The 14753-nt window shown below is 42.2% G+C and overlaps 1 protein-coding gene across 1 annotated transcript; it reads left to right on the top strand.

Moving 5' to 3' along the window:
• The first annotated feature begins 6985 nt into the window (after positions 1-6985).
• Positions 6986-14102, top strand: LOC132894734 (electrogenic sodium bicarbonate cotransporter 1-like). Its single transcript, XM_060934852.1, has 6 exons — positions 6986-7039; positions 7305-7373; positions 7574-7681; positions 13211-13276; positions 13698-13856; positions 14001-14102. The coding sequence occupies exons 1-6, from the start codon at positions 6986-6988 to the stop codon at positions 14100-14102; spliced, it is 558 nt and encodes a 185-aa protein (XP_060790835.1).
• The last annotated feature ends 651 nt before the right edge of the window (positions 14103-14753 follow it).

Here is a 14753-nt window from a genome sequence, read left to right on the forward strand (position 1 = left end):
CAAATTTCGATTTCGATTAACTCAATAACCGTACGTTGCACACAGACAAACAATATATCAAAACGTGCGGCTCGATCGGACTCGCTATGCTATTACTTTTCTCTATAGAAAACGATTTTTTCGCGACGTAGTCGCGAAAAAATCGTCCAAAAAAACCCCATTCATTTCTATGGAATTAATTTGAAAAAAAGCACTTTTTCAACGTTTTTCAAACATCCGCTGCTCTGGCATGCTTTCACCTAGAGACGTGATTCAAACTCTAAAACGTAGGAAAACTTCTCCTCTGTGGATCTGGCATTCAACTTTTCTGCTAGGTTCTACACTTTCGGATCAGTCCCGGGTCAAACGCCATGTGGTTTCTGGGAGAAAATCCGGCTTTTGAATGGGTGTCTATTGCGTTACACACCAGTGCGCCTCGTTAACTCAGAGTGTAGGCGGCTTCAAAAAAAAGGTCAAACTTTCTCGCTTAAACTCTGTTTTCAGCCACAAATTTCACTCTACAGACATGATTTTCTCAAAAGTAGTAGGAAAACTTGTCCTGATTCACACAATGTGTCTACCTAAACGATAGGATTTACGGTTTTTGAATGACAAGCGTCAAACTGAGGACAGTGCAGCTGACAGGCTTCATTGACAACCATTATAAACGTGATAGAAAAGTCACTCGTTTTTAAATCGCTCTAGTGTCGTTATTTTAAAGAGTACAAACAAAAAAATACATCATTTTATTCAGGAGACCCTTCTAGCGCTCAGTGTGAAAGAATTTTGTGAATAGCTGCTTCCGTTGTCGAGTTATTTGTCATTGTTCGAGGCCTGGTCCTTCATAAAAAAAACAGTAGAAAACTCCAGCCCTTGTGTGTCTTAGCCTCACCTTAGCCGCCCACTTTATTAGGAACACTTCTGTTCGTACATACAAACTTCAAACACTCTTCTTAGAGTTTAGAGTTTATTTTATTTTTAAAAGGGACAGTGCACAAATTAAACATTATCCTTGTGGTAAGGACAGATGTCTGTCCCAGGTTATAGCAGTACATGCTAATTTCCGCCTGTAGTCACTTTGTTCATGCTCTTGAATAGGTCTCCTTCATGACGGCTGCTGTCTCAAGCACACACACAATCATTGCATTGAAACATCATTGCTGGTCACACATTCACGGCCGGCAAACATGCATGACCGAATTGCTTCGCGCACTGCATCCTCTCACAATTTCCCCCGGGGAATTGTCCGGTCTAGTGTTATATTTGTTACTCTTCCTACACAAATTTCGATTTCGATTAACTCAATAACCGTACGTCGCACACAGACAAACAATAAATCAAAACGTGCGGGTCGATCGGACTCGCTATGCTATTACCTTTCTCTACAGATTGCGATTTTTTCGCGACGTAGTCGCGAAAAAATGGCCCAAAAAAACCCCATTCATTTCTATGGAATTAATTGAAAAAAAAGCACTTTTTCAACGTTTTTCAAACATCCGCTGCTCTGGCATGCTTTCACCTAGAGACATGATTCAAACTCTAAAACGTAGGAAAACTTCTCCTCTGTGGATCTGGCATTCAACTTTTCTGCTAGGTTTTACACTTTCGGATCAGGCCCGGTTCAAACGCCATGTGGTTTCTGGGAGAAAATCCGGCTTTTGAATGGGTGTCTATTGCGTTACACACCAGTGAGGGTCATTAAAATTAGAGTGCAGACAGTTTGAAATAAAAGCTCAAACTTTCTCGCTTAAACCGTGTTTTCAGCCACAAATTTCACTCTACAGACATGATTTTCTCAAAAGTAGTAGGAAAACTTGTCCTGATTCACACAATGTGTCTACCTAAACGATAGGATTTACGGTTTTTGAATCACAAGCCTCAAAGTGAGGAGAGCACAGGTGAGCGGCCTCATTGACTCCCAGTATAAACGTTGCTGAAAAGTCACTCGTTTTTAACTCCCTGTAGCGTCCTCATTTTTAACAATACAAACAAAAAAATACATCATTTTATTCAGGAGACCCTTCTAGCGCTCACTGTGAAAGAATTTTGTGAATAGCTGCTTCCGTTGTCGAGTTATTTGTCATTGTTCGAGGCCTGGTCCTTCATAAAAAAAACAGTAGAAAACTCCAGCCCTTGTGTGTCAGCCTCACCTTAGCCGCCCACTTTATTAGGAACACTTCTGTTCGTACATACAAACTACAAACACTCTTCTTAGAGTTTAGAGTTTCTTTTATTTTTAAACCGTGTTTTCAGCCACAAATTTCACTCTACAGACATGATTTTCTCAAAAGTAGTAGGAAAACTTGTCCTGATTCACTCAATGTGTCTACCTAAACGATAGGATTTACGGTTTTTGAATGACAAGCCTCAAAGTGAGGAGAGCACAGGTGAGCGGCCTCATTGACTCCCAGTATAAACGTTGCTGAAAAGTCACTCGTTTTTAACTCCCTGTAGCGTCCTCATTTTTAACAATACAAACAAAAAAATACATCATTTTATTCAGGAGACCCTTCTAGCGCTCACTGTGAAAGAATTTTGTGAATAGCTGCTTCCGTTGTCGAGTTATTTGTCATTGTTCGAGGCCTGGTCCATAGCAATTTACAGCAGACACCTGACATAATCTTGTGTGTGTTTCTTAACTCTCCTGTTCAGGCCCATCACCATGCCAATTGGGGCCAGTGACGGGGCAGAGGGAAAAGCTGTCTCAAGAACACACACATCATGCTCAAAATTTCAAACTTAAACTGTTTTCAGCCACAAATTTCACACTACAGACATAATTTTCTCAAAAGTAGTAGTCACACTTGTCCCAAAAAAAACCCATTCATTTCTATGGAATTAATTGGAAAAAAAAGCACTTTTTCAAACATCCACTGCTCTGAGAAACTGAGAGGAGGGCAGCCGACAGGCCTCACCTTAGCCGCCCACTTTATTAGGAACACTTCTGTTCGTACATACAACCTACAACACTCTTCTTAGAGTTTAGAGTTTATTTTATTTTTAAAAGGGACAGTGCACAAATTAAACATTATCCTTGTGGTAAGGACAGATGTCTGTCCCAGGTTATAGCAGTACATGCTAATTTCCGCCTGTAGTGACTTTGGTTATAGTCTTGAATAGCTCTTCTTCATGACGGCTGCTGTCTCAAGCACACACACAATCATTGCATTGAAACATCATTGCGGGTCACACATTCACGGCCGGCGAACATGCGTGACCGAATTGCTTCGCGCACTGCATCCTCTCACAATTTCCCCCGGGGAATTGTCCGGTCTAGTGTTATATTTGTTACTCTTCCTACACAAATTTCGATTTCGATTAACTCAATAACCGTACGTCGCACACAGACAAACAATATATCAAAACGTGCGGCTCGATCGGACTCGCTATGCTATTACTTTGCTCTATAGATTGCGATTTTTTCGCGACGTAGTCGCGATAAATGCGCCCCAAAAAAAACCCATTCATTTCTATGGAATTAATTGAAAAAAAAGCACTTTTTCAACGTTTTTCAAACGTCCACTGCTCTGGCATGCTTTCACCTAGAGACGTGATTCAAACTCTAAAACGTAGGAAAACTTCTCCTCTGTGGATCTGGCATTCAACTTTTCTGCTAGGTTCTACACTTTCAGATCAGTCCCGGGTCAAACGCCATGTGGGTTCTGATAGAAAATCCGGCTTTTGAATGGGTGTCTATTGCGTTACACACCAGTGCGCCTCGTTAACTCAGAGTGTAGGCGGCTTCAAAAAAAAGCTCAAAATTTCTCACTTAAACTGTGTTTTCATCCACAAATTTCACTCTACAGACATGATTTTCTCAAAAGTAGTAGGAAAACTTGTCCTGATTCACACAATGTGTCTACCTAAACGGTAGGATTTACGGTTTTTGAATGACAAGCGTCAAACTGAGGACAGTGCAGCTGACAGGCTTCATTGACATCCATTATAAACGTGATAGAAAAGTCACTCGTTTTTAAATCGCTCTAGTGACGTTATTTTAAAGAGTACAAAGAAAAAAATACATCATTTTATTCACGAGACCCTTCTAGCACTCAGTGTCAAAGAATTTTGTGAATAGCTGCTTCCGTTGTCGAGTTATTTGTCATTGTTCGAGGCCTGGTCCTTCATAAAAAAAACAGTAGAAAACTCCAGCCCTTGTGTGTCTTAGCCTCACCTTAGCCGCCCACTTTATTAGGAACACTTCTGTTCGTACATACAAACTACAAACACTCTTCTTAGAGTTTAGAGTTTATTTTATTTTTAAAAGGGACAGTGCACAAATTAAACATTATCCTTGTGGTAAGGACAGATGTCTGTCCCAGGTTATAGCAGTACATGCTAATGTCAAACTGAGGACAGTGCAGCTGACAGGCTTCATTGACATCCATTATAAACGTGATAGAAAAGTCACTCGTTTTTAAATCGCTCTAGTGTCATTATTTTAAAGAGTACAAACAAAAAAATACATCATTTTATTCAGGAGACCCTTCTAGCGCTCAGTGTGAAAGAATTTTGTGAATAGCTGCTTCCGTTGTCGAGTTATTTGTCATTGTTCGAGGCCTACTCCTTAGCAATTTACAGCAGACACCTGATAAAATCTTGTGTGTGTGTCTTAAGTCTCCTGTTCAGGCCCGTCACCATGCCGATTGGGGCCAGTGACGGGGCAGAGGGGGGCTGCTGTCTCAAGCACACACACAAATCATGCTCAAAATTTCAAACTTAAACTGTTTTCAGCCACAAATTTCACACTACAGACATAATTTTCTCAAAAGTAGTAGTCACACTTGTCCCAAAAAAACCCCATTCATTTCTATGGAATTAATTGGAAAAAAAAGCACTTTTTCAAACATCCGCTGCTCTGAGAAACTGAGAAGAGGGCAGCCGACAGGCCTCACCGTAGCCGCCCACTTTATTAGGAACACTTCTGTTCGTACATACAAACTACAAACACTCTTCTTAGTGTTTAGAGTTTATTTTATTTTTAAAAGGGACAGTGCACAAATTAAACATTATCCTTGTGGTAAGGACAGATGTCTGTCTCAGGTTATAGCAGTACATGCTAATTTCCGCCTGTAGTCACTTTGGTTATAGTCTTGAATAGCTCTTCTTCATGACGGCTGCTGTCTCAAGCACACACATAATCATTGCATTGAAACATCATTGCGGGTCACACATTCACGGCCAGCAAACATGCGTGAGCGAATTGCTTCGCGCACTGCATCCTCTCACAATTTCCCCCGGGGAATTGTCCGGTCTAGTTCATCTTTCTTCTCCTATGGGAAGTCAATGGCAGCCCATAGAGCCACACATAGGAAAATGCTCAAATTTGGCACACACATTTGAGACAGTCTCAGCATTCCCCATAACAATTTTTAGGTCCCGACCCCCAACCCTCTAGCGCCACCAGCAGGTCAAAGTTGCAGGTACATTTCTGCTTGTAACTTTTGAACCGTTGGTCCGATTTTCAAAAACTTGGTATCCCTGGAATCCTTGGGTCAAGACGAATCCAAAGCACCCCATGACGTCATTTTCCGCCCATATAGTTTTCCCGCCATTTTGAATTTTGTGAAAATCACTTAAAATGCTTCTCCTCCCTCAATTTTTGACAAATTTCTCCCAAACTTGGTAGATGGCAACTGGGGACTAAGCTGCACAAGAAACTTACCCGGATTTTAGAATTTCATAAGCGTTTGGCCGTGGCAGCCAATCAAATTTGGCTGCGCAGACGCCAAACAGGAAGTGTGCTCATATTTCGGCCGCCCTTTGGCGTATCTTAACGAAACTTGGTGAGATTATGCCCCACCCCTGCATGAAGGAACACAAAAAAATTGGAACAAATTGGCTGCTAGGGGGCGCTATAACTAGGAAAAATGACTTTTGGCTCATATCTCATGATGCGTTTGGGGTAGAAACAAAATTCCACTATCTCTGGAATCCTTGGGTCAAGACGAATCTATCGCACCCTATGACGTCATATTCTGCCTTGAGGATTTTCCGCCATTTTGAATTTTGTTAAAATCAATGAAATTCTATGGCAACCCATAGAACTGTCTGAGTAGAGGTTTTCAAATTTGGCACACTGATTCTAGGCTGCCTCAAGGTTCTTGTCAGCAAATTTCAACTCATCATCTCAAACTGTCTAGCGCCACCAACAGGTCAAAGTTGCAGGTACATTTCTGCTTGTTACTTTTGAACTGTACTTCTGATCGTCAAAATCTAAGTATCTATGGGATCCTTGGGTCAACACGAATCCAACGCACCCTATGGCGTCATATTCCGCCTGGTATATTTTCCGCCATTTTGAATTTTGTGAAAATCAATTAAAATGCTTCTCCTCCCTCAATCTTTGACCAATTCCTTCCAAGCTTGGTACATGGCAACTTTGGACTAAGCTGCACATAAAACTTACCCGGTTTTTCGAATTTCATAAGCGTTTGGCCGTGGCGGCCAATCAAATTTGGCCGTGCAGATGTGAAACAGGAAGTGTGGTCATATCTCGGCAGCCCTTTGACCTTTCTTAACCAAACTTGGTGGGATTATGCCCCACCCCTCCAAAAGGTCCCATACTACATTTGGTGCACATTGGCCATTAGGGGGCGCTATAACTTTCCAAAATGTATTTAGGATCATATATCATTGAGCTCATATCTCAGCAGTCTCTTAGCACACACACACACCTAGTACACTTGAAGTAATTTCAGGCATCACAGTCAATCGATTTTGATGGTGACGCCGTGCATGCCTCTACCCATCTGGTTGGAGGTACATTTCTGCTTGTAAACACTTCCTGTGCGTGCCTCTGATCGTCTGCCTGGTCAGTTCTTTCTGTTGCCATGGCAACTTAGGCTGGGTCACGCTGCTTGGCCCCGCATTGCTGCTTGCAGCTATATTTTCCCAAGCTATTGCTTTAGACAAATTAGTGTTGTTCTAGTACAACACACTTGATTCAGCTCAGGAAATTGTGTGCATATTGTGGTTAAAAAAGAAAAAGAAAAAAAACATTGTGATGGGGTTTTATGAATGCTTCCTTACGGATGTTCCTAAATACATTATTGGCCTTGTAATTATTGGATCATTGTCTCCAGTAATGTCAGTCCAACATCTTATTGAATGTTTATTTCAGGCATTTCCATTTAGGTCATCAATTGTATTGCTGTCTTATAAATGATAAGACAGCAATTATTGTTGATGATACTACATATCATCAACATGAACACTTTTTTTGGGGGGGGGATTTCTTTAGTTGGTGCATATTATTTTAACTATGTGGTATACTTATTGTTGATAGTTTATTTCACATATATTGTCCTCTCTTTTCTCTTTAGTTCATTCCCATGCCAGTGCTCTATGGGGTCTTCCTCTATATGGGAGTAGCATCTTTAAATGGAGTGCAAGTGAGTGTTTCTGAGTTTGGCCTCTTGTGTGTTAGACACACACACACACACACACACACACACACACACTAATATTAGCAAGGCATGTCTGTGGTTTCCTTGTTTTCTGAATATACAGTGAAAACATACTTAAAATACAGTGAGTGAGATATTTTAATGTACGTCTCTCTGTTACCGTGTGTGTGTGTGTGTGTGTGTAGTTCATGGATCGCTTGAAGCTGTTTCTGATGCCAGCAAAACACCAACCAGATCTGATCTATTTGCGCCACGTCCCCCTCCGCAGAGTTCACTTGTTCACCTTCATCCAGGTTGTATCTGTGTATAATGAAATACTCAGCGTCAGTCTCACAAGATCAGAATGCCGCACAGTTTAGTCTTTTTTTTTCTGCTCTAAGACACCTGATCCAATTCAGAGGGTATTTGCCAGGTTTGATAGCTGTGTTAGAGCAGGGAAATGAACTCAGCTGACAGTCAAAGAAGTTTGGCAGCCTTGATTTATTCTGTATGAGTGGCTGTAAATAGAATAGAATGCCTTTATTGTCACTATACACATGTACAATGAGATTAAAGCATCTCCAATAACAGTGCAAAACAGCGTGTAGAGTGAGGGAGAGAGAGAGGAAGGGGGGAAAAAGGGGTGGGGGGAATGTGTAAGGGGGGTAAGGTGCACAGTCCTGAGGTGTATGTGTTGTGTTACACATTATGGAGTGAGGTATTGCTCATTGCACATATAAATTCTTGCACAGAGAGTGTCACATGTAAATTATTTCACGAGAGATTCACATTATAAAATAAAATATTACACATTTATGAAGTATTGCAAGGTAAGGTAGGTGCACAGACTGGAGGTGTGTGTGCTGTGTGTAAGGTGCACAGTCCTGAGGTGTCTGTGTAGTGTGTAAGGTGCACAGTCCTGAAGTGTATGTGTTGTGTGTAAGGTGCACAGTCCTGAGGTGCATGTGCTGTATGTGAGGTGCACAGTCCTGAGGTGAGGTGAATGTGTTGTGTTTCACATTATGGAGTGAGGTATTGCACATTATAAAAGTATTGCACAGAGATAGTCCCTTATAAAGTACTGCACATTATAAATTATTGCACGAGGAGAGTCACTGAGTAAAATAAATAGACTATAAAGTCAGAGCAATATCCAAGTTCAGGGCAGTTATGGCTTTTGGAAAGAAGCTGTTTTTGAATCGGTTTGTCTTTGTCCTGATGCACCTGTAGCACCTCCCTGAGGGCAACAGGTCGAACAGATCAAAGCCAGGGTGGGAGCTGTCCTTGATAATGTTTTTAGCTCTGCTAAGGCAGCGGGAGGTGTAATTGTCCATCAGGGAGGGGAGAGGGCAGCCAATGATCTTCTGTGCTGCCTTAACTACCCTCTGGAGCCTCTCCCTGTCTACAGCAGTGCAGCTGCCGTACCATACTGTAATACAGTACGTCAGCAGGCTCTCGATGGATGAGTGGTAGAAGATCAGCAGCAGGTTGGAGTTTAGGTTGTACTTCCTGAGGACTCTCAGGAAGTGTAGCCGCTGTTGAGCCTTCTTAATGACTGCTGTGATGTTTACTGACCAGGAAATGTTGCCAGAGATGAGGACGCCGAGAAACCGGAAGGTGTGGACCCTCTCCACATACACGTTGTTGATGTAGAGGGGGGCTAGGTCGGTGCTGTGCTTCCTGAAGTCAACAATGAGCTCTTTGGTTTTCTTGGTGTTCAGGGTGAGGTTATTTTCTGAACACCAGGCTGCCAACTTCAGGACCTCCTCTTTGTAGGCTGCCTCGTCTCCCTTTGAGATGAGTCCGACCACTGTGATGTCGTCAGCAAACTTGACGATGAGGTTGTTGTTGTTGTGGGTCGAACTACAGTCATGGGTGTAGAGGCAGTACAGGAGGGGGCTCAGCACACAGCCCTGTGGAGAGCTGGTGCTCAACGTGCAGGTGGAGGAGAAGTGGGGGCCAAGTCTCACAGTCTGGGGCTGGTTAGTAAGAAAGTCCTTTAACCAGGCACATGTGAGAGGGGGGAGGCAGAGAGTGTCCAGTTTTCTAATAAGGATGTCCAGGATTATTGTATTAAAAGCTGAACTGTAATCCACAAAGGGGTCATTCCACATCAATTCAACCGGGGCCCGCGCACTTAGGTCTCAAAAAATTCTGAAAAAATCACCAGATGTACCCATGTTACCTAGGAGAAACACTGTAAATTTATTTGAATGTAAGATGTATACTTTCCGTGTTACAGCCAGTTTTACTGCGGGAGGGGGGTGTCAATTTTGTTCAGACTCTTTTTTTTTTTGTCAAAGTTCACAAGCCCATAGCTCAAGAACTAAACCATATAGGAGGCTCAAATTTTGCATGCTTGTACATAAATAGGAATAGTACCGTATGTAGCAAAACTGTCATTTTGGATCTGGATGATCCTGCATGGTCATAGCACTCCCTCAAAGATGATCAAAATTTTATTAGAGTTTTTGGCTGTGCTCTGTTTAGGCCTTCAGAAGACATATTTTTACCCAACATAGGTTCTTGATTTTTTTCCCTTATTGAGATAAGTAGAAACACTCTCAAAAAAAGCAATAAGCAGAAAAGAAACTCCATCAGTGTTTGAACAGAAGACCTCACAAGTCTGACAAATCATTATGGATGTCATTTTCAGAGCACCGTAACACCTTGTGGGAATGTGTGCAGATTTTTAAAAAATTTTTTCTTTATTCTCCATGATCCCTTCCTTTTAAAAACACCAATTTGGCTTGACTTACTCGAATCTTTCTTTTTTATTTTCCACCCTAAACATGGGCAAAATGCACCATTGAGAGCAATATGTTTTCTATAACATTAATGTAAAGAGTAAATAACCAAAGGACAATTTTGCCCTGACATGATCACCTGAGAGTGTCTGTGCAGGGCTGGAGGTATCCTTTTCAATTTCAATGATTAAGTGATTTTAGGGGCACCTGTGGTTACTCTCAATATTGAAATTGAAAAGGATACCTCCAGCCCTGCACAGACACTCTCAGGTGATCATGTCAGGGCAAAATTGTCCTTTGGTTATTTACTCTTTACATTAATGTTATAGAAAACATATTGCTCTCAATGGTGCATTTTGCCCATGTTCAGGGTGGAAAATAAAAAGAAAGATTCAAGTAAGACAAGCCAAATTGGTGTTTTTAAAAAGAAGGGATCATGGAGAATAAAGAAAAAAAATTTAAAAAATCTGCACACATTCCCACAAGGTGTTACGGTGCTCTGAAAATGACATCCAAAATGATTTGTCAGACTTGTGAGGTCTTCTGTTCAAACACTGATAGAGTTTCCTTTCTGATTATTGCTTTTTTTTGAGAGTGTTTCTACTTATCTCAATAAGGGAAAAAAATCAAGAGCCTATGTTGGGTAAAAATATGTCTTCTGAAGGCCTAAACAGAGCACAGCCAAAAACTCCAATAAAATTTTGATCATCTTTGAGGGAGTGCTATGACCATGCAGGATCGTCCAGACCCAAAATGACAGTTTTGCTACATACGGTACTATTCCTATTTATGTACCAGCATGCAAAATTTGAGCCTCCTATATGGTTTAGTTCTTGAGCTATGGGCTTGTGAACTTTGACAAAAAAAAAAAAAAGAGTCTGAACAAAATTGACACCCCCCTCCCCCAGCAAAACTGGCTGTAACACGGAAAGTATACATCTTACATTCAAATAAATTTACAGTGTTTCTCCTAGGTAACATGGGTACATCTGATGATTTTTTTCAGAATTTTTTGAGACCTAAGTGCGCAGGCCCCGGTTGAATTGACATGGAATGACCCAAAGAGTATGCGGACGTAGCTCTGCTGCTGTTCCAGGTGATTTAGCGCAGAGTGGAGAGCTACGGCGATGGTGTCCTCTGTGGATCTGTTTGTGCGATATGTGAACTGATAGGGGTCAAAGTCTGGGGGGAGGTGGTCCTTGATGTGCTGAAGAACTAGTCTCTCGAAGCACTTCATGATTACTGGGGTGAGGGCCACAGGACGGTAATCATTCAGGCTGGTAACGGGAGACTTCTTCTGCACTGGGATTATTGTTGCAGATTTTAGGCAGGGCGGGATGATTGCCTGAGCCAGGGAGAGGTTAAAGATCCTGGTGAAGGTAGGGGCAAGCTGGTGGGCGCACGCTCTGAGCACCTTACCAGGTATACCATCTGGGCCAGCAGCTTTCTTGGGGTTCACTGCCAGGAGCACCCGTCTGACATCGTGCTCCTGTACAGTGAAAGGAGTGGTGTAGGAACTGTGTGGTGGTGGGGGCAGGGCAGGAGCAGATGAGTGCTGCTGAGATGTTTCAAAGTGAGCAAAGAAGCGATTTAGCTCATCTGCTAGCGGCACACTCCAGTCTCCTGTTGGCGCATCACAATCTCTGAAGCTTGTGATGTCCTGAATGCCCTGCCACACCTCCCGTGTGTTGTTGCTGGACAGGTGGGATTCTATGCGCAGCCTGTGGTCCGCCTTGGCTTTATTTATTCCTCTTTTCAGATCAGCTCGAGCAGCTCTGTACAGAGCTCTATCACCTGACCTGAAGGCAGCATCGTGAGCCCTGAGGAGTGAGCAGACCTGGCTGGTCATCCAGGGTTTCTGGTTTGGGAAAACCCGGATGTTTTTATCCACCGACACATTTCCGATGCAGAACTTGATATAGTCCAGCACCGTTCCTGTGAATGTCTCCAGCTCCTGGTGTTCAAATAAGTCCCAATCTGTCTGTTTAAAGCAGTCCTGTAGTTTGGAGAGTGCATTGTCAAGCCAGGTTGTGATAGCCCTTGTGGTGGGCCTGGCTCTGCGTCTGAGGGGGGGTGTAGGCTGGGGAGAGCAGGAGGGAAAGATGGTCTGACTGGCCAAGGTGGGGGAGGGGTATGGCTCTGTACGCATGCTTGATGTTGGAGTAAACATGATCCAGAGTGTTCTCCCCTCTAGTAGAACACTTAACATGTTGGTAAAACTTCGGCAGTACAGTCTTCAAGTTGGCCTTATTAAAGTCTCCTGCGATTATGTGAACACTGTCAGGGTGGGTCCGCTGATGTTTGTTAATGGTGTTCAGCAGGAGAGAGAGCGCTGTGTTTACACTGGCATCAGGTGGAATGTACACAGCTGTGACAATCACCACAGTTAGCTCTCTCGGTAGAAAAAAAAGGCTGGCATCTTACAGACATATACTTGAGGTCTGGGGAACAGTGTTTATCTATAATTGTTCCGTTGTTACACCAATTGTCATGCACGTAAATACAGAGCCCCCCTCCTCTACTCTTACCGGAGTTCTCATTTCTATCCCAGCGGAGCATAGTGCGGCCTGCTAGCTGCAAGCTAGCATCGGGTATTTCCGGATGAAGCCAAGTTTCTGTGATAATTAAAACACAGCAGTCCCGAACATAGCGATTTCCAGTGAGTTGTAGTTCCAGATCATCTGTTTTATGTACCAGAGATCTAGCATTGGAGAGATACAGGCTCGGTAGAGGTGGCTTGTGTGGTTGTTTTCTTAGCCTTAGCATAGCACCGGACCTGCAGCCCCGCTTCTGCTTCCTCTCTCTCCTCCATCTGAGCCACCTCCTAGACCCAACAACAATCCACAGAGAGCCCGGTGGTCTCACTATGTCAACTGGGATGTTATGCGTGAAGAGAAAGTCGCTCGAAACAGATATCTGGTGTTGGTCACCGATGGTGCACAAACAAGCAAGAAAGAAATACAAAAAAAAAGAGCACTGAAAAGGAGAGCCGTAAGCTGCTGCAACCACGCGTGCTGCCATCTTGACATCTTAAACCAGATGTGTGTATAACTCTGAGTGTATGTATAATATCCACATACATGTGTCTTTGCACAGATCCTTTGTCTCACCCTGCTTTGGATCCTGAAATCCACTGTGGCAGCCATAATCTTCCCAGTCATGGTGAGTCTAAAGTTTCATACTTGGCCAAAATACTTGAATTCATAGCAAGAATCAGGGAAGGGCAGGATGTCATCATTACAGGGCTGTTTTCACATGCATAACTTCTGTCCAAATCATAAATTAATTTTACAATTTTGTTCATAATTTCTGCTGTGCATGGATTTTTTTTAATTAAACATTGGGGAAATTAATAAGGCAAACTCCAGGCCACTGTTTTCTGGTGGACCAAAGATCAGTTCCCTGGATTACATTAGGGTTTGAAAACCACCTTCACACTTGACTCTTTGTTCAAACTATCTTGGAAAAAGCCAGAGTGTAAAATTGCTCTTCCACTCTATTTCAGGGATTTTATTTGGATATTTATTCAGCATCCTAATCCATGCACATGTCTCTCTCTTTTATGCTCTGTCACTCTTCATAGATTTTGGCCCTGGTGGCTGTGAGGAAGGCAATGGATTACATTTTCTCTCAGCACGATCTCAGCTATCTGGATGATGTTATGCCAGAAATGGACAAGAAGAAGAAAGAGGATGAAAAAAAGAAGAAAAAGAAAGGTAGCATTGACAGTGATATAAACTATGTAAGAAAACTGTCATGTGTGATTATCTAAAAAAGAAGAAATCAAGCTGTGCAAAACAGATATAAAATCACTGAATGGTAATGAATCCTACTGATGTAGTATGAGTTAATTTTAGCAAGTTTGTCCACCCTCTGCACTTTACAGTCAGACTGTCCAGCCAATGAAAATATTCCCAGTATAAAGCTATCCATGGAGACGATGGCGGAGGAGCAAATGAGGGGAGAGAAACCCTCAGAGAGTGAGTAGGGCAGAAAGTCTGCATGACAGGGTGCCAGTCTAAAATCCTTACAAAAAATGTGCACACATTTGCCATGGACTTAACCTACCTATTAGAATACTGTAGTGCCAGGCACTGTGTATTTGACCTACGCAGATAAGGAAGGATTGGGATAAAATATTGTTCTCGTAAGAGGGGGCACAACACTGTCATCATTTTATTGCAAATTAAAATAATCTTCCATAAACTATGCAAAACAAAACCTGCGTCTTTCTAAGTAAATGACAGCTTTGTCTTGAGAGATTGAAATGTGATTTTATTAAGTGTATTTTTAGTATCATCTGTACAAATATATTTTTACTGTACTTCATTTTTAATGGAGAGATCATGATTTATGTAGCATATAGTCTTTTGTGTATGTGATTAATGTTAAATGTGGAAAATAGATTTATATCAGCAACAGACAACAAATAGAAAATTTTACATTTTATTTTAAATGATAATTTATTAATTCAACCCAAGATTGTTGGTCAGACACTAGAGCCTGTTGTGTGTGTGAAAATCCCAGGAGATCAGCAGTTTCTAAAATACTCAAACCAGCCTGTCCAGCACCAATAACCACAACACAGTCAGAATCACTGAGATCACATTTTTCCCCATTCTGATGTTGGATGTGATGT

Source organism: Neoarius graeffei, chromosome 12 (genome assembly GCF_027579695.1).
Source record: "Neoarius graeffei isolate fNeoGra1 chromosome 12, fNeoGra1.pri, whole genome shotgun sequence".
In the NCBI taxonomy this organism is placed as follows: Eukaryota; Metazoa; Chordata; class Actinopteri; order Siluriformes; family Ariidae; genus Neoarius; species Neoarius graeffei.

Coding starts and splice junctions, on each gene's coding strand:
- LOC132894734 (XM_060934852.1), top strand. CDS start 6,986: ATGGGGTTTTATGAATGCTTCCTTACGGATGTTCCTAAATACATTATT. Junction 7,040..7,304: donor CTAAATACATTATTGGCCTT/GTAATTATTGGA, acceptor TTTTCTCTTTAG/TTCATTCCCATGCCAGTGCT. Junction 13,857..14,000: donor TTGACAGTGATATAAACTAT/GTAAGAAAACTG, acceptor TGCACTTTACAG/TCAGACTGTCCAGCCAATGA.